Source organism: Diabrotica undecimpunctata, chromosome 3 (assembly GCF_040954645.1).
Source record: "Diabrotica undecimpunctata isolate CICGRU chromosome 3, icDiaUnde3, whole genome shotgun sequence".
NCBI lineage: Eukaryota > Metazoa > Arthropoda > Insecta > Coleoptera > Chrysomelidae > Diabrotica > Diabrotica undecimpunctata.
Genome location: NC_092805.1, coordinates 22,023,387 through 22,046,028, shown reverse-complemented (window position 1 = coordinate 22,046,028; position 22,642 = coordinate 22,023,387). Strand labels below are relative to the sequence as shown.

The following is a 22,642-nucleotide window of genomic DNA, read 5'->3' as shown; positions in this document are numbered from 1 at the left end:
CTATAGATGTCTGCTCGTTTAACTGATTTTAAATGAACTGATGATGTGTATGGATTCATATACTAAATGTCTTCTTTAATAAAGGATAGGGCAGCAAGTATTCTTTTTTTTTTTATTCTCTATTAAAAAAAATAATATTAAACAGATGCATATGAAGATTGTTGTAGTTATCTATAAATAAAATCAAATTTTTTGTTTATGAAATAAAATTTGTAATATTTAAACCAGGATAGTTATAATGAAATAGTTAATTATACCAAGATATTTATTTAGTTTAGTTTAACCATAACCATAGGTCTTGTTGCTATGCTTGTAGTATTGCAGTTAAACCATGACAGTGAAGACAATATACATAACCCCAAATTGTCACTTCATCTTTTGCATGGGCATCTTATAGTTCTACCAACTGGTAATTTATCTCTTTCTATTTTGACCACACAGATCTCCCTCATTCTGCTAATGTGGTAGTTCACTTCTTATTTTTCTGTTTATTGCCCACTTGTTTATACACTGTGTGTTATATTTTCTTCTAATGTCTTCAGGTCTTAACTCCTCTTTTGATCTCTCAGCATATGGCCTGTAATTATTTTCAGTAAGTACTCTCAACTCTGATATTTTCAGTAGTCTTTGTGTTGTGGCTGTGTTGGGTCTTGTTTCTGATGCATGTTATGATTGATCTTACACTGGCTTTATAAATTCTTGACAGTACTTGTTCAATACTGATGCCATTGATTACTATTGTTTTGGTTTTCTGAGTTAGTCATATTAGTCATATATTTTTGTTTGCTCTTATGTTAAATCTGTGGACTGGCCTTTGTAAACTATCTTCATCTTGAGCTATCAATATTGTGTGATCTGCATAACAGAGTATTTTAACTTCTTTGTTCCCATTTCTACACCTTCTTGCTTTGTTGACGCTTTTGATGACTTCATCTATGATTAAATTAAAGAGCATAGAGCTTAATGAGTACTCTGTCTTATTCCGTGGCCTATGTCTAAAGAAATTGTACCACTTAAGCAAAATCCAGTAGTTAAAGTACAATAATTAAATGTATTATAGTTTTCTATGACTGATTTAAACAGTTCTGCTGGTAAGATGTATCTAATTCTATTTCTGATTGCCAGTTATTGTTCTGTTTATATTGTGGAATTTGTCAAAATGATTCAAAATATCCCTCATAGTGGTTTATTATATCTTGTGTTGATAAATTTTGACCCGTGCCTTTACAGTAAGGTATTTTTTAATCATGCCTTGTTCTTGTAAAATTTAATTTTCTGGAAACTCCATATTCCATTTCTCTATTCAGATCTATAATATATTTTAGCTATTTTTCAAAGTATGTTCTCTTTTTCAACTAGTGAGTTCCCCCTTTTTCTCTTCGTTTCACTATGAAGTATTCTTCCAATTATGTTCTTGTTCTTCTGACCTGTAGTGTAATGTATATCATATTTTTGGCTTTAGTAATATGCTTCATTTCACCTTCCTTTTGTTCTATTTTGTTTCCATCTCATAGGATTCTGTAAGCGTTTGTAAGACCTTTGTTATTTATCTCCTGGTTTGAAGTATCACTATCAGGGCACACAGAATCCTAGCATAATGATAAAAGAATTTTTTCCATGTTCAGATTAGTAACCTAATTGATCCTCAAAGTTAATAGTAGGATCGCCTTAGAGTATTGTCAGTCACTTCCATCATTTATATAGGAAGTGATTCATCACACAAAATCTTATGCCAGTTAATGCCAGTCAAAGCCTGAAATAGAAACCATTTTTAAATAAAATTAAGTAGGTAAACATGTAATAGTTGTTGTAGAAACTTTTTAATGAGAATATAAAAATATTTACATTAGATCCACAATTGCTCTAATTGCTCTGCCTTGTACTACACAGCATGTTCTTCTAATGCAGCAACTGAACAGATAATTGGCGAAATCAGGTCACTTTGTGGTTTGTTACTCTTTGAGGGTCTTCGTTAGTTGAAATATATTGTAGATGTTGAGCTTTTAGAATGCGAAAATGAGGAGGACGATTTTAGTTAACTCGAAGAAGTTATATGTTTTGATAGCACTTTGGTTTCAACTTCTTTGGTATTTTCCAGCCCATCTTCATATGAATAACCATCGCTATCATCTGGTTCAAGATTTATTTTTAATTCTCTGTCTGGTATAGATTTGTTTACCAAATTATGTTTGAGTAGTTAAGTAGTTGAGAATGCTGAAACATTTTTCAGATATAGTAATCATTGAACACTATCATACCAACAGCAATAATTATAACACAACTTATGCCATCATTAAAGTTGTTTATTTCACAACATTTTTGAAGGGAATCATCTTCTGGTGACCTTGATTCAGCATCACATTCTGTATGTACTGAAACTGTGTCTTCTCTTTGAGACAGATTGGATTGTTGGAGTAAACTCAAAATTTTTTGAGATTTCCATGACAATATCTTTCAAAAGTGATTCAAGATTCATCTTAAAGAGAAACAAGTTAGTGTATACCAAAAAAATTTTACTAATGGATACATCATAAACTGCAATAATTGAACCATTACATTTAACTGGAAAAAAATTAATAATAAACTGATGTATGGGCAATTCTCCACTAAATGGAAAATCCCTGTTCCAAGCTAATTTTATGTAATAAATAATGTTAAAATTTGTAAGTTTTTTGTGTCAATAACGATATATTATTAGGTATTCTTGGCACATCATGTCACAGCATATTCAGTATTTTAATAATGGAATATTTAAATAAATGAACCTCAAAATACAAACCCCTGGTATGTCCCTTTTTCTCATTAATGACTGAATAAAAAATATCCATATACAAAAAAAATTGTTGTTAAGCATTGTTAAGAATTGTTTAAATTCCCAAAAGTACAATTTTTGGGTTAATTCTTTTTTTTTATTAAAGGTCCGATGTATCAAATAATACTCAGTATACAACAGGTACATTAACTTACATTCCATCTTCCCAGTTTCATATCCTTATTTCGTTTGCCAGTTAGTTGTCATCGTCATAAGGTCCGTCCGGTTTTCTCTTTGTCAAATGACATAATTAATATATTTTTAAGGATACAGGTGTAGCCCTAACCCTGTTTTCCTCTGGATTTGGTGTTAATACAGTCTTTGGGTTCAGGTTTTCAGAGTTTACAGCTTTGAAGTGGGAGACAGAATTGTGTAGGATAGGCTAAGTGATACTAGCAGGATACTGTGTCCTATACTGTGCATCACTACTCAGTTTGAACCATAACGTTAAACTTACAGCTTTTTATTTGTCAATCATGTACTAACTACAGTTTTGTCACATCCCATAATCAAGTAGTAACCCTCGTATTATGAACTAATATACTTACATACTTTCTTCTTAAAATACTTCAAATAAACACAAGCTCCTAACAACATCCCTTATTATATTAGAGAATTTAAAAATCAATAGGAAAGTTATTAGAATGTACTCTTCTAGCAGGTATTGTGGCTACAGGTAGTGCCCTCGGGAAAGCGTTTGGAATTTTAAAGAAAAAACTTTTTCACTCTTTCTCTGTAAGGTTCAAAGCATATGTTAAGCCAATAACAAAAAAAATCGATTTTTTGAAAATTTTACAGTGGTTTTACCCTTTGACTTAAAATTTATCATCTAAAATTGTTTGTATTTTATTTTAGTGTCGTAAAAGAAGAAATCATTGAAGACTCTGCAAATTTGCCATGTTTTAATGGACGAGTAGTTAGTTGGGTAAGTTCTGTTGCTTAACATGTATTTTTAAAAAAATATAAATATTTATTGTGGAATATCAAGGTTAAACTTGATTTTTTGTTCAGTTGGTTTCAGCCGAAGGCTCAAATCAATCAGATGGCGGTTCCCAATGTACAGACAGTGTTACACACCAATCAGAAACTAGGTTACCTCCTGCGATAGCAGACTCAGTTTGTACTGATACAGAAAGTATTATAAGCTCAAGACAGGGTAGAAGACATCACAAATACTCATCTCGTATTAATGGACATCTTCCAAGGTAAATATACTCATTAATTAAAATCATTCTTGTATAAAGTTTGTTTCTTTACGTGGATAGAACAGAATTAATAATTACTGTCTTTACTTTTTCAGAGTGTACGAATCTGCGTCTGTGCTAAGTTCAGATTTGGAAACAACCAGTTTTCAGTCAGAAACCACAGGAAGGCATACTGTCCTATCAGAATGTTCCAGTGTTAGTAGGTTACATGTGGCGAGTAGGAAAAGACCTCAAAGACGACGGAAACAGCGGTTACAGGTATTCTTTTATTGTACTCTTTTGTGTTCTGGAAATACAATAAAATACTTTATTTGTAGCCGATGTCCAGAACAAGTTCTTACTCAAGTATAACAGATTCTACCATGTCATTAAATATAATTACAGTTACTCTAAATATGGATACAGTGAATTTTCTTGGTATATCTATAGTGGGCCAGAGCAATAAAGGAGGAGATGGTGGTATATATGTCGGATCAATAATGAAAGGGTTAGTTCAGTTTCTAATTTATTAGCAGATCAAGTTAATTTTACTAAAAAAAAACAAAGATTCTCTTTTCATTTTTTTAACATGATGATATTTTAGTGTTAGCATTTTTTGTTTTTTCTTATGAACTGATTTCCATGAATTAACTAACGAATTAAGTTTGAGGTTCTTTTTTGGGTATAAAATTTTAAAATTGTTGTTAAAAGGATGGTTTATAGAGTGCGGCTTATTACGAATCTACACTGCGTTTTAAACATTAGATTTAGTGTGGTTTTAAATTGCAGGCGGGTTTGAATATTTCGCCCATTCTGTGAATTATCATAAATAAATCCTCCTTTTGTATTCAACAGCAGTTAACAGTGATAACTCTCTACAAGTACTTGCCTAATACTTTCATTTGCTTTTTTCTCAGTGGTCATCAAACAATTTTCTTTCAATTCACTCATGAACATTCAACAAAAAAATATGTTAATAAAAAACATTTATAGTGTTGAAGTTTCAGACTATTTTATGTTAGACCATTTTGAAAATCTTAGAGCCATGATAAGGAGCATTATCCATCACTACAACTGTTTTTTTTTTCTGGGAAATTAGGAATTAGCCTATGTTTGAACCAATTTTCAAAGAGTGGACTTGTATTCCTAGAAGAGTGTGTTTTCAATACTACTTCTATTGGTTCGCCAATTGTCTGCCTTTTTTGGCTTCTACACCAACTTGTTAAATTTCGGAGGTATTAATATGCTTCTCTTATGACTAGAACAATTATCAATTGAATGTGATAACGGGATCGTTTGGCATATATAAATTTTAAATCTTCTTTTATTATTATTCTTCTCCATGAGTCAGAGGTAATGGAGAATGAGGTCATTCACCATTACCTCTGTCCTAATGGATTCTAGGGTTGGCGCTTTATTCTCAAAAAAGAACGAATTATTAGTAGTGCATACAAAATTTTTCTGGTACTCTTCCAATACAATTTTTTTTCTACAACGACAATGTACTTTTGGAGCTTACACAGTCCCAGTCACCTTTTTTTCACGTAAAATGCGTTCAATTGTCGACACAGATACTCCCGTTAAAAATGAACATTGAGCTACAGCTTCTACTGTAAGAAGTGTATTTTTTTTTTAATTTTTATACACTCTACAGGACAATCTGCTTTTCTTCTACCGATATAAACTTCCGCTTTCTTTGTACATTACTTGGACCCGCTACGGAATCCATCTTAGTGCTATAAAAAGAATAAACATCAGTCATATATATTATTCTGGAGGTAGCAGGTAGACACTTTTTTACGATCTCGGTAGAGAATAGGCCTACTTCAGGGAAGCGACCCTGCCCACGCGAGCCATGCTTTACTCTAAATTCCTTATCGAGAGAATAATGTCCCATCCCTTTGTCCTTCCAAAATATAGTTACCTATTTCTTATACCTCCCTGGTGAAGGGCGGCAGCGATCATCAGAACCAGGTCAAGGCGCAGAGGAAATGATCCTGGACCGGCTTGAAACTGGAATACTACGAGCGTGACTGGAGCAGTTTGAGTGGTTGTGGTACTGCGATGGAGAAATCAACGGGAAAACCACCCCATTATATTTCCCACAAATCTAAATGGCAGACGGAAACAAGAAAATGGCCCAACTCTATAGGGTTGAGCTCACAGTGATAGGGCGAAAGGCGGAGAATTTTGAAATTGTGTTATTGTGCAATATCTTCAATTATAGATCGATCGTAATTTGCTCTATAACTGTTGACAACTTCCTGCTATGATAAGGAGCATTATCCATCACCACAACTGTTTTTTTTTCTGACAAATTAGGAATTAGCTTATGTTTGAATCAATTTTCATATAGTGGACCATCCATTTCGTCATGGTAATCTTGGATGTTTTTCTTTGCCAGAAAAGTCAGTTCTGCTCCATTAACAAAACCATTTTCACATCCTGCATGTAGGAGGACAAAACGAGGACCACGAGCTGCAGGAGCTTTTAAACCTGTAATCAGGCCACGAAGAAATGCATCTCTATGCGATTTAATGGACGTGTCTACCCATTCTTTTGATACGCTGTGACCTACGTTTACACATGATTCATCTAATAGACAATATTGTAGACTTCTTCGCGGTATCGACGAATGAATCGTAGGTAACGATGACGCCATGAAATTATCTCCTGTTTCTCAATTAAAATCGACTTTCTACAGCGTTTTTCAAACTTAAACTCGATATTGCACAACAAACGACATAGTGTGCTTCTTGAAAAATTGGGCAAATGCTCCGCAGCATTTACTGTAGCCAGAACAGAGTTGATTGTCGGTGGTGCACTATTGTACGGATACCGCTCTTCTCTATTTCGAGACATTCTTCTGTATTTATTTCCACGAGATGATAAAATTTTCAGTGATAGACCCATTGGTCAGAGAAGAAGAGGAAGACCCAGAACAAGGTTCCTTGATAACATCGATGATGACATGAGAAATGTGGGAATCCACATTTCGTGCTTAGCGGAAGAAGAATGCAATGGATGGGGACGACTGGAGAGAATTTCTTGAGGAGGCTAGGACTACTTCTTTCAGAAACAACACACATGTCAGACACAAGCGTTATTATATTTGATAATGAATCATTGCCACGGCGATCCAAATGATAGTTTTCTTCTAATATATACCAAGAATCTAATTTTGTAATGGAATTGTTAAGAATCTCTGATTGTATGTTGTTCGTACGGTTGCTGCCGTGAAGAGCGGCAACGTTGTCAAGAAAATTCTCATTTAGTTTGCGTAGACGTATCCTTCGTACACTACATCGCATGTCTGAAATATGCTATAGAAGGCATGAATATCCCGTTCTTTTTGTCTGAAATTTCGCTCTATTTGGGCTCATCAGATAGTCTTAGGGTCGAAGGATAACTCAGAAGACAGAAAGATAGGCCCTCAACCCATATGACCGTAACGCCGAAGTAAATAGTATGAAGACACATCTATCTTTGATTTCAGAAAATAGAAACAACTTTGTATTCGGGTTCAGGCCGCTTTATCGGAATGCTTTATCATCATACAGTGATGTGTGCATATAAAGTAAGTCTCCCTGCGTTTCAATAAAGTTAGCTTTACCGGAAGTCTTTAAATAACTTTTTGTCTAGCATATGTTCATAATGCCCAGACGATAAATTTTGAACAATCTGTGAAAGTTCTTGGTTTCTTGTTTTGATAAAAACCACATGTGCACTTCATTGTGCAATATGTGATAGATAATGTTGCAGTGTTGATTCAGATAAAAGAAATGAATAGTAACCTTAATAATTTATTACACATCGATCTTACAGTAAAAAGGATCGTAGTGAAAAAATGACAAAAATATAAGAAACTCCGTTTCACAATCAATGAGAAACAAGAGACAGGATAACCAAATAGAAAAGGTCAGTCAAGGTCAGCAATAATCTCAACAGACACAGTAATAGCTAATTGAATCACCAACTGGCAAGATAGTGATACAATTACTAGTTACCTGGTAAAGTCAATGTAGAAATCACATACCTACAGAATCCGGTACGGAATGTCATATATGCGCAGTATTACAATCCATATATGTGGACAAAAACTCGAAATAATGAAATCCAAAATTTTACAGAAAACAAAAAGACGGTTTAGATTTAATTTCAATACAGAGGCCTCGGCCATTTGCGTATATGTATTTCAACCTTATTAGGTATCATCGAGCATCATATGCAGAGGCTTAATCGAAATTAAGTCTCTCCCGTCATAGTACAATGATTATAAAAATAATTATCCATAGACGTTATAACGCCATCTACTAACAACATTAGAAATCCTAACATTTCCTACTTCCTTGCCAAGTAGGAAATGTTAGGATTTCTAATGTTGCAAAATTTTACATTTGAATTCTGCATTGGGTAACATGCGGACGGATTATCGTTTTTCACACACTTTGTATATTGGAACATTGCAAATCTTGTAGAGATCTACTTTTTAAGGACCGTTAATTTTTCTAGGGGGGCAGTAGCTTTAGATGGTAGGATAGAGCCAGGTGATATGATATTACAGGTGAACGATGTAAATTTTGAAAATATGTCAAATGACGAAGCTGTAAAAGTATTAAGGGAAGTTGTACAAAAACCAGGGTAAGTTTTTTTGTCGATTTTATTTACAAATTACTGCAAATTATTTATCCACAGATATATTTAACATTGTTGTATATTAATTTATTTATAATTACCATTGAATGTATAATTTTTTCTTCGAATATCTTTTTACGGATATTTTTTCCATCAGACTGTAAGTCAAATACACTCTTTAACAGTTGAAGTTGATATTACTGGATCGTCAGCAGTTAATATAAAAGAAACCCCCATTGACATTCTGTTACAATATAAGACCGCCAATTGAATCATTAAAATCAATTTTCTAAAGAAATATACAGCTCACGAAAAGTGGGATTGAGGATGAGTCCTTTTATTGTATAGTTTTCATTTCTGGGCAAATTTCTTAAAAAAAACTAACGCATTAGGACCCCTCCGTATTGTTGGTATTCTATTTGGAATGATTCGTATTAAATTATCGATCAAGTTTTGAGGTATAGCTGTGCAAGTTGTTTGCAATTTATTTGCCAGATTTTCTAATATTTGAGAGGATGCTGGATCTGATCCAACTGCCTCGATTTATCAGCATAAACAATTAATCGTGAATACAATTCATCTGTGGAAAGTAGGATGACTACTCTATTCTTGTTATTCCCTGATATTCTCTCGTTCTGCATGCAATGGCAACGGATATCATGGATAAAAAGGAATCTCACCTATTGCTCCAGGAAAAGAATTACTTAGCTAGTGCAAAACATATTCCTCGCCATCTTCAAACCATTCCGCTAAAAAAAACTTGCTTATAAATGTCATAAAAAAATTAACATAAGCCCTCTTAAACACTTAATAAATCAATGCTTTAAAGAGAATACATTTCCCACAGTTCTAAAAAACGCTATTATAACACCCATATTTAAAAAAGGAGAAATCGCCGTCCCTGAGAACTATAGGCCTGTCGCATTGCTCCCAGTCGTCTCTAAAATAGTAGAAAAGGCCATGGCTTTGCAAATCACAAGCTTTTTCGAAAGTAACAATTATTGTTCAGGATCACAGTTCGGTTTCAGCAAGGAAAGGAGCACAACTCTTGGCGTTCTTGACCTAGTGTCCCGCATCTTGGAATCCTTTCATAGATTGCACTTCAACACTGTTGTGTTTTGTGACTTGAGTAAAGCGTTTGATTGTATGGACCATGGGGTACTCCTGAAGAAACTACAGAGGTACAACTTTTGTCCACAGAGTATCAAGTTGTTGATTGAATATTGGACCCATACTATTTATAATATATTAATGAGCTTACAAGCACTGAATCAAACGCTACACATACACACACACTCTTCGCCGATGACACCACAGTCTCCTTCCCAGCTAACACATTTAAGGACTCCCGTAGGGGTTCCAGGTATGCACTGACAGATACTAAAGAGTGTTTCTGTGTTAACAGGCCCCTGCTTAATGAAGCAAAGACCAACAGGGCTGTTTTTGCTCTTAGGGATGCCCAGGCTGAAAACGCAGATGTGATAAGTGTGAAGTTTCTTGGAGTACACCTAGACCCCAAGCTTCAATGGGATCAACATATTGACTGAGCAAAAACCTATCAAAGAACTATATGTGCTCAGAAATCTAGGATCGGGCGTTTCACACAAGGTCTTACGAATAGTTTATTATGCCATTTTTCACTCTCATCTGACATATGCAATCTTGGTCTTGGGGCGTCCGACGGAAATGCTGAGAGTCTTTGGTTTGCAACATAAGGCAATAAGAGTTCTTGCAGGCCTTGGGTTTAGGGATGATTGCAGATTGGCCTATGAGACTCTGGGAATTCTTACTGTGCCCTCCTTGTATATCTATGAGAACCATATATTTGTTAAGAGGAGCGGGGGGCGCTTTGAGACTCATGAAGAGGTGCACGACCATAACACTAGACACACATGCGATCTTGTTCCAGTCTACTGGAGGCTAAAGAGGTGTCAAACTGGATCAACTTAAAGGATCTTCCCACAACTCAGTTTAAAACTAAAATTAAGGAAATTTTAATAAGAAATGTATTTTATTGTCGTGAGGAATATCTGAAATTTCAATTTTAAACTATTTTAACACAAACTGATATGAGTTTTTATGTAATTAGAATTTAAGATTTTTTAATAGAACTATTGTTCTCCTTTTATTTTGACGTGTTTTAGGCTATTGGCAAAATTACACCAATAAATGAATTTGAAACGTCTCTTTACATCACTGTTTTCTTTCCAAGCAGACAGTGCCTCCAATTTTAAAAACTCCCGTTATTGTTATTGTGATCTCTTGTTCTCAGTAATCTCCACGAACGCTTCTTCGCACCTCCTTTAGCCCTTAAATTGACCACATGCAATGATCTTGTCAGGCTGGCAGCCTGACAACTAATTGCTTTTCCAGGAGTTTATCCTGAAGAATCTGCTTATTCTTGAAGTTTCGCATGTTCTGTTTCATTTTGCATTTGACTATGAAATGATCTTCAGCATAACCTAACTCGTTTTTGTCCTTTTCCACGTCTATAGGCTGCAGTTTCCGTTGTTACAAACTGATCCGTCAACAAAGTAGTCCAATGCTTTCTTTGAAGGAATTTTGTTTGACTGAAGTTTCTACCAAATGTTTGCATGTTTTTGTTCAAGGGATTGCGGAACAAGAAACAAGAAAGATGAACCAAAATATATTAACGATAAATAATAATTTCATCTATATAATACAAATCATTCCTTTCGAGAGAACATTTACATTAAAAATAGAGAGAAATTAAAAATATTCAATTTAATTTTAGATGAATTTATTAAGGAATTTATCTAACTATCAACTATATAACAAAATTTTATACTTCCATATAATACATATTTTATAAAATTGAGATGTAGCAATCAACAGCTGTAGATGAATATTTCATTTTTATTTGATGTTTTAGACCCATTAAGTTAGTAGTTGCCAAATGTTGGGATCCGAATCCCAAGGGATACTTTACAATACCGAGAACTGAACCTGTTAGACCTATAGACCCGGGTAAGATCCATTTTTGCTTCATAGATTATTTTATCGCCGATATAATAAAAAATATTAATTAAAGTGTTATTTTATATTCAATCTATTTTAAAAAAAGGCATATCTTTGGAAATACTGCATTATGTGTATAACTATAGGTGCATGGGTGGCACACACAGCTGCAGTGCGAGGCGATCCAGTAGCAAGACCACCTAGTAGTTCAACAGTCTCCAGCTCATCAATTGCCAGTACAATACCAGCCAATGAACGGGAATGCCTCATAGGTCCGGGTATGTATTCACTTTCATTTCTCTTTGACATTTCTCATTTAAATTTGACTTTAAAATAACTTTATTTTAACGTTTCGATTTCCACTTCGAAAATCGTTCTTAAAATATAAAACATTAATAAATATTATTTATTTATGTTTTGTATTTTGAACACGATTTCTGAAGTGGAAATCAAAACGTTAAAATAAAGTTATTTTAAAGTAAAATTGTGGCTTATTCCTGATAACAATAGTAAGCTACAATAATCAATTCGCGCAAATTTGATTGTCCTAGCACATTTTTCAAATGCTCAAAAATACGACAGGTCAAATAAAAACAATAAGTTGGGCAACAACCAAACCTCTCCTCTTGAATTACTCCCACTATTCAATTATGGACAAGGTATTTTGGGGACCAAATAGACCCCTCACCTCCAAGTTCTGGCCTTAATTATGTTGTGTCTCGATAATTTTTATATTTTAACTTATTCCCATTTTGGTAGATTGATAACAAATTCCCATTAGATAACAAACTAATTTTTCGTGAGTAGCTTCATTTTGACGAGATCCCCAACTTTTCTCCTTACAACAATTTGCGTTTGTGGTAGCTAACAGGGGAAGCAGGGATGAAATATGTTGATTTGACGATTCTCAAAAATGTATTACTAACTCGGTTATTTCTTGTTTATTCTCAAGATAATTAGCCGAAAAAATATTTATCCTACACTTTATATGTATCATTAACGGGGTCATGAGAAATAATTACTAACCAATTGATTTTTTTTCTGTAGCTAAAAGGATGTAGGATGCTAAAATATTTTTTACCTTAATGACACTAACCTTTGTTGTTTTCCTTCTTAATGTGAGCAAGTATAAATACATTTCAGACATGGAAGAACCACTATCTGTCAACTCTCCGATGTCTCAAGTGGTGCAAGCCATGCAGAGGCCCGACAGCGGTTTGGAAATCAGGGACAGAATGTGGCTGAAAATAACGATTCCTAATGCATTTATCGGCACCGACATGATCGATTGGTTATTGACACACGTCGAAGGTTTTACAGAGAGGAGGGACGCCAGAAAATATGCTTCTCACCTTCTCAAAGCAGGGTTCATCAGACACACCGTGAATAAGATCACTTTTTCGGAACAAGTAAGTAATTAGTAGATATTATAACAATATTATCTATTAAGTTCTTTTTCGGTGGTTTGGTTATTCTTAATATTTGTGATACATCTTGTCTTATGATCTCGGCTATTTCGGATAGTAGATTAGTGATAGTAGTTTCCACTTCGCTAATGATATTTTCGACGGAAATCTGTGCCGATGCAATAGAAAAATTGAATCCTTTGCAAATGACACTATTTGTAGCTTCATCCAAAGTAAGTTTTAAGAAGTTGTTATCAGCATCTGTTTCTGATTGAAAGCTTGTGAGTTTGTCGAAGATGTTCCACAGAGTAAGATGGAATTTGTTACTTAGTGTGAGGTATAGCATTAACAGCTCTGAATTTATTTTATCGATGACTCGGCTTCTCTAATAAGTGTTAGTCTTGCTCTTTTTTAAGATATTTTTAGTTGTTTTTGTGGAAACTCAGCTTCGTACAAGTAGGTATTATAGTTTCATCGCAGCAGCGTTCTAAAAAACTGAGATTACACAGCAACTTACTTCGCTTTGACTGTAGGTTTTCATATCTTCTAAGATATCGTAGAATTTCATTCAAGTAAAGGTTAATTATATTGTATCTAAGATCTCTTAGAATTTCTCCCCCGTTTTAGAAAAACCACTGTTTTGACGACGTTTCGGCAAGGTCACTGATGACTGATGTTCTTCTAACTTCTGCTTAACTGGAATAATCTCTGCTGACAGAGATGTATGTTGTGTGAACACACAATATGTGTGAGATATCATTAAAATTTTTATTTGGTCGAAACTACTCTTATGCGTGTATGGAATATCAGATATATCGGTCAAATCTCCGCAGCAGTTTCGCTGAGTGGTGTTCATCCGAAACGTCCAGTTTTGACAAGTGTTCCGCCCATCTTAGACTACATATTTTTCTGAAGAATATTACATTTCTCCCGTCTGATATTTCTTTATATTTCTGTTAAATCTAAAACTTATATCCTCTCTAGATGACTTCGAAGTATTCTTCTTAGATCTTTCTTTCGCAGAGGAATAGATGATTTTTTTTTTATTTTAGAAATAGTTTTTGTTTCCGATTCAAATATTATTAGTTTGGTCGAAGTTTTCTGTTCTTTGAATAAATATCGTTCCCCTATCGTAACCTCCCAAGTGATTTGTGAATATTCACTTCGTATACACTCTGGTCATACCCTCTGCCAACTTAGAAACCTTAATTAATTTTAGAGTGACAAACTAATGCATAAACCACATATAACCGCTATACAGGAAGGGAAGTGATTCTCCGAAAGGGAATTTTTTACATCTATTACAGCTGAAACAAACTGACACCTATAGCCGAGCGGTTTACCCCTCAAAAGACGCTTAGAAACAGAATATACCGACTAAAATTCTTTTTGCATTTCTAATGCACCAAACTTTTTTTATTCGATTCTATATATTTTTCCAAGATGAAATGTATTTTTTTTTAATTATTACAAGTGGACCGGCAATTTTTATTAACAAATAACTTATACAAAAAAGCAATTTCACCGAATTGATTCGGAATAAAATTTTTTAGGTGTATCTCATCAAAATAAACACTTTTTCTCTCTTGATAACTTTTCGAAAAATGCTTCCTTTTCGAGTTATTTGCAATTTTTTGTTGAAAAAATGCCTTAATTAGTGATTTTTGGGATTTTTTTTTCTAAAAAACTACTAAATGAAGTGCAATTCTACAAACAGCTTTATAATCTTTAAACCGTCGAGTACAAGTTAGAATATTTTGACAAGGATAATTTTTGTCTATCTTGCTAAAAACGTGGACCCAAATATTTCGAATATGCCTTTCGAGCAGTCTACCGCTAAGTGTGTACAGCAGCAACAGGATTTCCATCTAATAAGCTGATTTCATTGTCTTCAATAGAGTCGTCTTTAACATTTTTACAATTCTCTGGTGTACATGCACATACTGCGCAGCATTCTAAATTATAGGAAATACAATTACAATTTTTCGTAGAAAATTTTCCGGTACATGAGCAGAAATACTTTTGTAACATATCTAAACTAGTTTCGCCTTCAAAATAATTAAAATCGAAACAATTATTTTCCATTGTCCAACCATGGGTTAATGGATCAAGAGATGAAATAATATTTATAACTTGTGGTATCACAACCTGTTATAGAATGCATTATTAGGATACTGTTGCACATTATTTTTCCAATTTCTTTTGCAATTTGATGTACAGGTATATATCGAGAACGATCCACATTTTTTACAATATTTCCTGTATGAAACCATAAAAGTGGTTCACTTGTGAAATCATGATAATGAGATAAAAGTAAAATAAATATATCTGTGTCTGGAGATTTAACAATAATTTGAATTTTTTTATCCAAATGCTGCTGTTGTAATTTAAAAGCGTGAAAAATAACCATAGTATCTGCTTCTAAGTGATTACATTCTAAATTTGAATCATAATACTGATTATTTTCTATCACATATGCTTTACTTCGAGGTTCGAAAGCACCAGAAATTTGGGTCCACGTTTTTAGCGAGATAGAAACCATTTATCCGTGTCAAAATATTTTAACTTGTACTCGACGGTTTAAAGATTATAAAGCTATTTGTAAAATTGCAATTCATTCAGTAGTTTTTTAGAAAAAAAAATCCCAAAAATCACTAATTAGGGCATTTTTTCAACAAAAAAATGCAAATAACTCGAAAAGGAAGCATTTTTCGAAAAATTATCAAGAGAGAAAAAGTGTTTATTTTGATGAGATACACCTAAAAAAATTGATTCCGAAACAATTCGGTGAAATTGCTTTTTTGTATAAGTTATTTGTTAATAACAATTGCCGGCACACTTGTAAAAATTAAAAAAAAAATACATTTCATCTTGGAAAAATATATAGAATCGAATAAAAAAGGTTTGGTGCATTAGAAATGCAAAAATAATTTTAGTCGGTTGATGCTCTGCTTATAGGGGTAAACCGCTCGCCTACTAGTACAACTGCCACATGAATTCGGTGCTCGTTCGTGTCACTTCAGTGAACATAAAAATAGAGTCACTATATATGTTAAAATTTATGCAGTTTCTATGACTCAACTATTGTTGACTTTTCTTTTTCAGTGTTATTACATATTCGGTGACCTTTGTTCGGCGATTACCAACCTCAAAATACAGGGTGATACAGATAGTGTGGGACCTTTACCAAATGTTCCTAACTACATGCCATATAGCGGTACATACAATCCACTGGAGTACATGCCGATGCCATTTTATAGTGAGAATACAGTATACGGTTACAATAAGGAAGAATCAGTGTTAAGTGGAAGCGGTAAGTTATTTCTTTTGTTGTTTATTTACTTTAATGAAAAATTTATTTTTCCTTTTATAATGAAGTTTAGGATTTACTGTTTATCATTTTTTCCGTCTGGTGTAGCTTTACCTTTTTGCAACTTCGCAACATTGAAAGTTTGCTAAAATATTTCGGTACATTAAACAAATAGTGTTTAATATACCGAAATTATACAACAACGGGCATTTAACAGTGCTCTGTAGTGTTCTCGCACTGAATGATGTATTTAGTCGCGCTAAATAAACGCATGCATGTCAGAAAAAAGGAATTGATTAGTAGATCGCTGTGAGATTTCAAGTAACATAAAAATTTAACTTAAAGGATGACGAAACGCGATTAAGAACGCTTAGCTTGCATAATAGAACATAAAACGACACAGTGCTATAATTTTGAGCTCTAATAATCAACGAGATATAAATTCATATACAACCACAGACTGAATAGAAGGAGAGGTAGTCTCAAAACAAGATTTAAGGACTAAAAACTTTAAGTTTTTGGTCTTAGAACCAAGAAATTGGAACCGCGTGAAAACCAATATGAAAAATAATAAGGAATGAAAAGTGGTCTTTGGAACAGTCCACGCCCCACAAAAAGTTGTAGAGCCAGGATTGTAATGTTACAAATTTAATTTTTATTTAAAACATACAACATACTACAAAATGTGTAACTAAAAATTGTTTGTGCAATTTTTTTCGCGATAGATGGCCCACCACTGACTAGGAAATAAAGTAGATGTATCTATTTTTGTAAATACTGTTCGACGCGGTTGAGTCTGATACATATTGGCAATGTGTCTTGCACACATTCTTTATCAGTGCCTTAGTGTAATCGATGTAATGTCATTTTATAGTTAGTGATGTGAACATCACTTCAATTGAACGTAAATTTGAAATCGAAATTTTATAAAGTACTAAAATGTAAGACAAATTCATTAGTTCGGATGAATTTTATTTTTGAATGTATTAGAAATAGATAAAAAATAACCGCGAAATAATATCTATATTATTGTATTATTGAATATAACAATGTATTTGCAAAAGAATGAATTAATAAATAAGTGAAGTACAGGTCGACAGAAATATCTGAAACCGATAAGGTCAGACCGATCGAGAACTTTGGTTACGCGACGTTGTCAGATCAATCTGGATTTCAAAGGATTTTCGGTTTTTTATTTGTTACTTGTTTCACAGTAAAATTGATAACAAATCTATAATGCTAAACCATTGTGTATAATTTCACGGGATTGTGCACTTAGTGTCCTATTTTTCACGGCACTTGTAATATTCATGTTTATTAAAAAAATATTAATGTACCTTTTGAAATGGATGTTTACTCTTTGCAAGAAGTCGTTCAACTGAAGTTTCCTCTCCTTGATTTTCTAGCTGAGTGACCTTCGAGGTTTCAGGTATTTCTATACACTTGTAAGCGGAATTATTTGGTGATTTGTATGTAGAAGAATAGGTTCACTTAATGGTGGTGGATCTTAAAAATTTGAAAAAAATTATATTTAACGGCTACTATAAACAGTGGCTAGACAACAGAGGTTTGCATGAAAGTGTACTGTTGTACTGAAAGTGTATTAGTTGCATAAGAAAAGGTTGTATTTCAAGTGCTATATACATTGTTAGATACGATGACATTTAATATATTTAACAATCAGAATATTTTACATTCTATAAATTAAAACGTTGACTTTAGAATTGGGCTGCTCTTAGACATAGTGGTATTCCTTCCCATTTTAACTAGTTTTCAGACCATAATCTCTTTAAACTGCGGGTAATGGACTGCCTAAGCTCTGACGTCACAATGGGCGGGGGTTTTAAAAACCTTTCCAAACATTTCTAATTTGTGTGTATTTGTCTCATAAGAAGTTTGAAATATTGGTTTTTTTTTAATCGTTTAAAGAATAAATAAGGACTTTTGGTTATGAACATTCATTCTGTTCGATCGGTATTATTTGTTGTTCGTGAATTTGTGATGTAAGAATATCAAAGTATTAAGATATTTACTATGAATGCTCATATTTTAAGGTTATGTTATGGTTTGATTAAAACTTGAATTATTTTTTACTGCATTTCAATATATTTTGTTGTTGTTTTTATCGGGGTTATTTCAAAATTAATCAATTAATCATTGAATTTATTTTCGAAGTTAAAAAATAGTTAAATTAACGTTTTAATCTTTTTTAAGTGCTTGTGATTTTATCCCCTAAAAGACGAAATATATTAGTTTTCTCGTAGTTTAAATAATTATTAGTAGTTTTGTTGTCATTACTAAAAAAATTAGTAATACTGGATATCTTTAACACATGTTTACTACCCATTATATGCCCAGATCTAAAAAATAAGCTCAAAAACTATTAAAACATTCAAAAAACATTTTTTACACACTCATTATGGCAATTTGATAAGGTCCATTCGCTCAACTCGGGCATATTTTGACAGATTCATAGCTGGAGACCTACAACACAAAAGTTCCTAGCGCACAGTAGCTAGGAACACAGCTTAAATAAACTTTTATTACAGACTCCTTTCATTAAAAAAGAAAAATTAGTATAAATAATGGAAGTGTATACTAAACCCATAAAATTTTGGCTAGTATATATTTAAAAAATATATTTAAGTTGTTATAATTCAACATAACTATTTATTATATGGTGCAGATAAATAAATATTGATTGTTGGTAATTCGTAAAGTTCTATTTTATTTACTATTTAGTTTGTTTACTATTAATATTGGCTATGAGTACGTGTGCTTCGTTGTATAGTAATTTCCAGCCACTTTTAGTCTGTCAAAAAGTAACTAACTTCGCAAAAAAATAATTACTCAATTCACTAGACAGTTCGGACTATGAATAGCGAACCGACTGTAGAAAGGTTTCCACAAAATGTTGTATTACAACTTAAACTACGAGAAAAGAATATCTTTAGTATTTAACAGGATAAAATCACTGGCAACGAAAAAAGAATAAAACATTAATTTACATATTTTTCAACTTCGTAAATAAATTGAATGATTTATTTTGAAATAACCCTGATAAAAACAACAAAATATCTTGAAATACAGTAAAAAAATAATTAAAGTTTAAATCATAACATAACCTTAAAATATGAACACTCATAGTAAATATCTTTTTTTACTACTAAATTGGATTTGACCAGTTTTGAAAATTTGGCACTGGATGTCAGAGGATTTGACCCCTTTTGAAAATTACAGTAATGGATTTGCCTAAATCTGAAACTAACAAAATGCCACTATAAACAGGTACGGATTCTGCTATTTCTTATCTATGGTATCATGCCGTGATACTTTCAGATTTATTAATAAGATTATTAAATAAATTCAAACTAGTACTACAAACATTTATCGAATTAAAAAAAAAATCAACATTTCATAAATATCAAACTCATACACTTTCGTCGTTTTGATCATGATTGCAGCAAGATTCATCTTCTTCAAGGACCTCTGTCAAGGTAGTGTTATTAATAATATTAAAATAAAATGCTAATTTTGTATTTTCGACTCCTCTATCAATCCAGTCCACTCCATAATGTTTCTCTAACAGCTTTTTAACATCTGCAATTTTAGCAGCATTAACTGAAACTCCAGTTGTTAGTCTTTTTAGTTTAAATGAAGCTAATTGTTACACTTTTTTTTAAAAGCGTTGCTAATATCGGATTTATAAAAATCTTCGCCGGAGACTACATATTTGCTAGAAAGTGTAATAATATATCTTTTACATTTTGTTATTTGGAAATGAAAGTTTTGGGTGTTTTTCAGAGCAGCCTTCGCCATATCTTTAAAATCTATTATAGATATATTTGAAACATCGTACGTTGTTGCAGTTTCTTCAAAAACTTTCACATATTCGTCTGGAGATATAAAGGTCTCCATTTTTAAAATTTTTTTTTCTATAACCTCAAACACACTGTCAGGGGGAAGATACGAATGTCCCGTTACTGGAAATATCAACTCTATCTTGTCAATTGTATAAGGAACTTCTGTAGTCAACCAGTTCATGCACATTGTTAAAATAATTGAGCTTTTACTTTGCCCCCCGAAACCGTCAGAGGCAAGACGCAAAACTTTTATACCCTGCAAATTAACATTTTTTAAAAAGCTACTACCTTCCACAATGGTAAAATTATAAATATATAATTGGCGTGAGTAATAGGCAGACTGGTCAGGAACTTTGGGGAGAACTTGGTTTTTCTGGCAGTCAAACGTTATTATTTTCAAATCCGGCTTCTTCTCTTTTAACAATTGATAAAAAGCTTTTGTCCTTAGTTTATGGACTCGTTTTTCCACAATTAAATTTGTCTTTTCATGCGCATTTTGCTCAGACTTAATTTTTCCGTCCAGCTTCAAACACTTAGAACACACGTCTGTTCTGGGACTTCCAAATCCCAAATTAAACTTTGTATTGAATACATGACGAAAATATGAGAGTTACAAAGAGTATTTGGATATGACTCTTTGTACATCCTGTACATTTTGGAGATATTGAGTTCAGAAGGTAAATATTTTTAAATCAGTTTTGCTCTATTGTAATGAGATTCAACACATTTAAAAGTCTTAATAAATTGTATTATATTACCTTTCATACTTTGAAACTTCGTTGTTTTTCTATCACCACCTCTAGTTTCAGTATGCATTTCTCCGGTACGATGATAACGATGAAGGACTCCCCTTATTCGGCCTTTCTTTATCAAAAGTATTTTTAAAAATGTACTTCTGCATACGGTTATAATTTGTGCTTCCCAAGTTCTAACAAAATATGTAAATGACAATAATCGTTCATTACCGTGTCCATTCACAATACGTTTTCGTTGAATTGGAACTGCCTTGCAAATTTAACAATGAAACTGTCTTGATAACTTTTCGTTTTTTGTCCATAACAAGCATTATGGAATTGTTTTATATCTCGCATTGTAAGCTTCTGACAAGAGTATGTCTTAGAATTATGTTTACAAGTTGTCTGTTCTGGCAATGATGAGGCAGAGTATCTGTAAGAAAAAATTTATAATAATATTTGAAACCGGAGAGATACCATTTTTAATGGTATCTCTCCGGTATAATTACCTTGTAAACATTATTTTAAACGGGATTTTTTTGTTGTATATTTTATAACTCTTCAAACAAAACATAAAAACAAATATCTGTTTACATTGATTTAGTATATCCCTAAATTGATCTAATGTTTTAATGCAAGAAGTTTCGCGTATAAAATAATTTTGAGTACAGCCCTGCTAGTATACAGTTGTAAGATTGAAAGTTTCTTACCTTTGTCTTTGCAATTTTACACGTTTAGTATCTTCCTGTCGCTTTGTTCTTTTTCTACTTTTGTTTGGCGTTGTTTCCTCTATCGAATTATCCATATTTCAGTAATATTAACTTAATTTTACAACAGAAAATTAGAAAAAATTCTCCGCGTGGTCGTTAATCGACAAGTACCAGATAACTGATTCAGAATGGTATAGTCACGTGAGCAAGTCCCGTGTTACTATTGGTCGAAATGGACTTGCCCAATATTGAAACTGAAATTGGCAGAATTTGACTAAATTTGAATATCACACTGATTTTTATACTATGGGCAATTTGTAAGCGTTAATATGGATTTGGCTTGGTATTGAACATTAATATTCTGAAGACTCGTTTTCAAGGTTTTTACCCACCATAAAAGTACATTTTCTTAATTTTTGTATTTGACAAATTTTGACTCCAGGGTACAGAATTAATACCAATCGCACAGAATCAATGTTCATAACCAAAAGTCCTTATTCTTCAAGCAATTAAAAAAACTAATATTTCCAACTTTATAGGGGACAAATACACACAAATTAGAAATGTTTGAAAAGGTTTTTAAAACCCCCGCCCATTGTTGTTGTATGATTTTTAAAACTTTATTTGTAATGGTAAACCCCATGTCTTTCCGGGAATTTTTGTTATTTTAAATATCTATATTGGCCGGAGTAGATAGCTTGTAAAGCCAATAACATAGCCACTGTGCCACGACCGCCACAAAAATCCAATAAAAATTAAAATAAACCAGCATATTTAGCTAAATATTTTCATATAATTTTTCAGGGTTTTAATTATATATGATTACGCAAAAATCAGTTTATGTAGGGCTTAAAGATTTCTCGGAAGGAAGTGATCGAAATATTTTTTTATAATTTTATATTTGTCCTCGTAATTAACATTCTAAATATTTTAAACATTTTTTTTTCTGTATTGTTTGAATTTTAATGTCAATTTTGAATAATTTAATTTACACCGTTTTTAATATGCT

At 32.7% G+C, this 22,642-nt stretch overlaps 1 protein-coding gene across 8 annotated transcripts in view; it reads left to right on the top strand.

The window, feature by feature from the left end:
- dsh (Segment polarity protein dishevelled) overlaps positions 1 to 22,642 on the top strand; it is an 80,573-nt gene that overhangs the window by 2,157 nt on the left and 55,774 nt on the right. For all 8 annotated transcript variants that reach the window (XR_011950297.1, XR_011950296.1, XR_011950295.1 and 5 more), the window contains exons 2-10: positions 3,668 to 3,737; positions 3,824 to 4,017; positions 4,113 to 4,275; positions 4,335 to 4,504; positions 8,509 to 8,637; positions 11,525 to 11,619; positions 11,757 to 11,888; positions 12,754 to 13,019; positions 16,122 to 16,329. Coding sequence is in view for 2 of the 8 variants with exons in the window: in XM_072525511.1 (XP_072381612.1) it covers positions 3,668 to 3,737; positions 3,824 to 4,017; positions 4,113 to 4,275; positions 4,335 to 4,504; positions 8,509 to 8,637; positions 11,525 to 11,619; positions 11,757 to 11,888; positions 12,754 to 13,019; positions 16,122 to 16,329 (1,427 nt within the window). In the remaining 6 variants the exon portion in view is untranslated. The remainder of the gene's footprint in view (positions 1 to 3,667; positions 3,738 to 3,823; positions 4,018 to 4,112; positions 4,276 to 4,334; positions 4,505 to 8,508; positions 8,638 to 11,524; positions 11,620 to 11,756; positions 11,889 to 12,753; positions 13,020 to 16,121; positions 16,330 to 22,642) is intronic.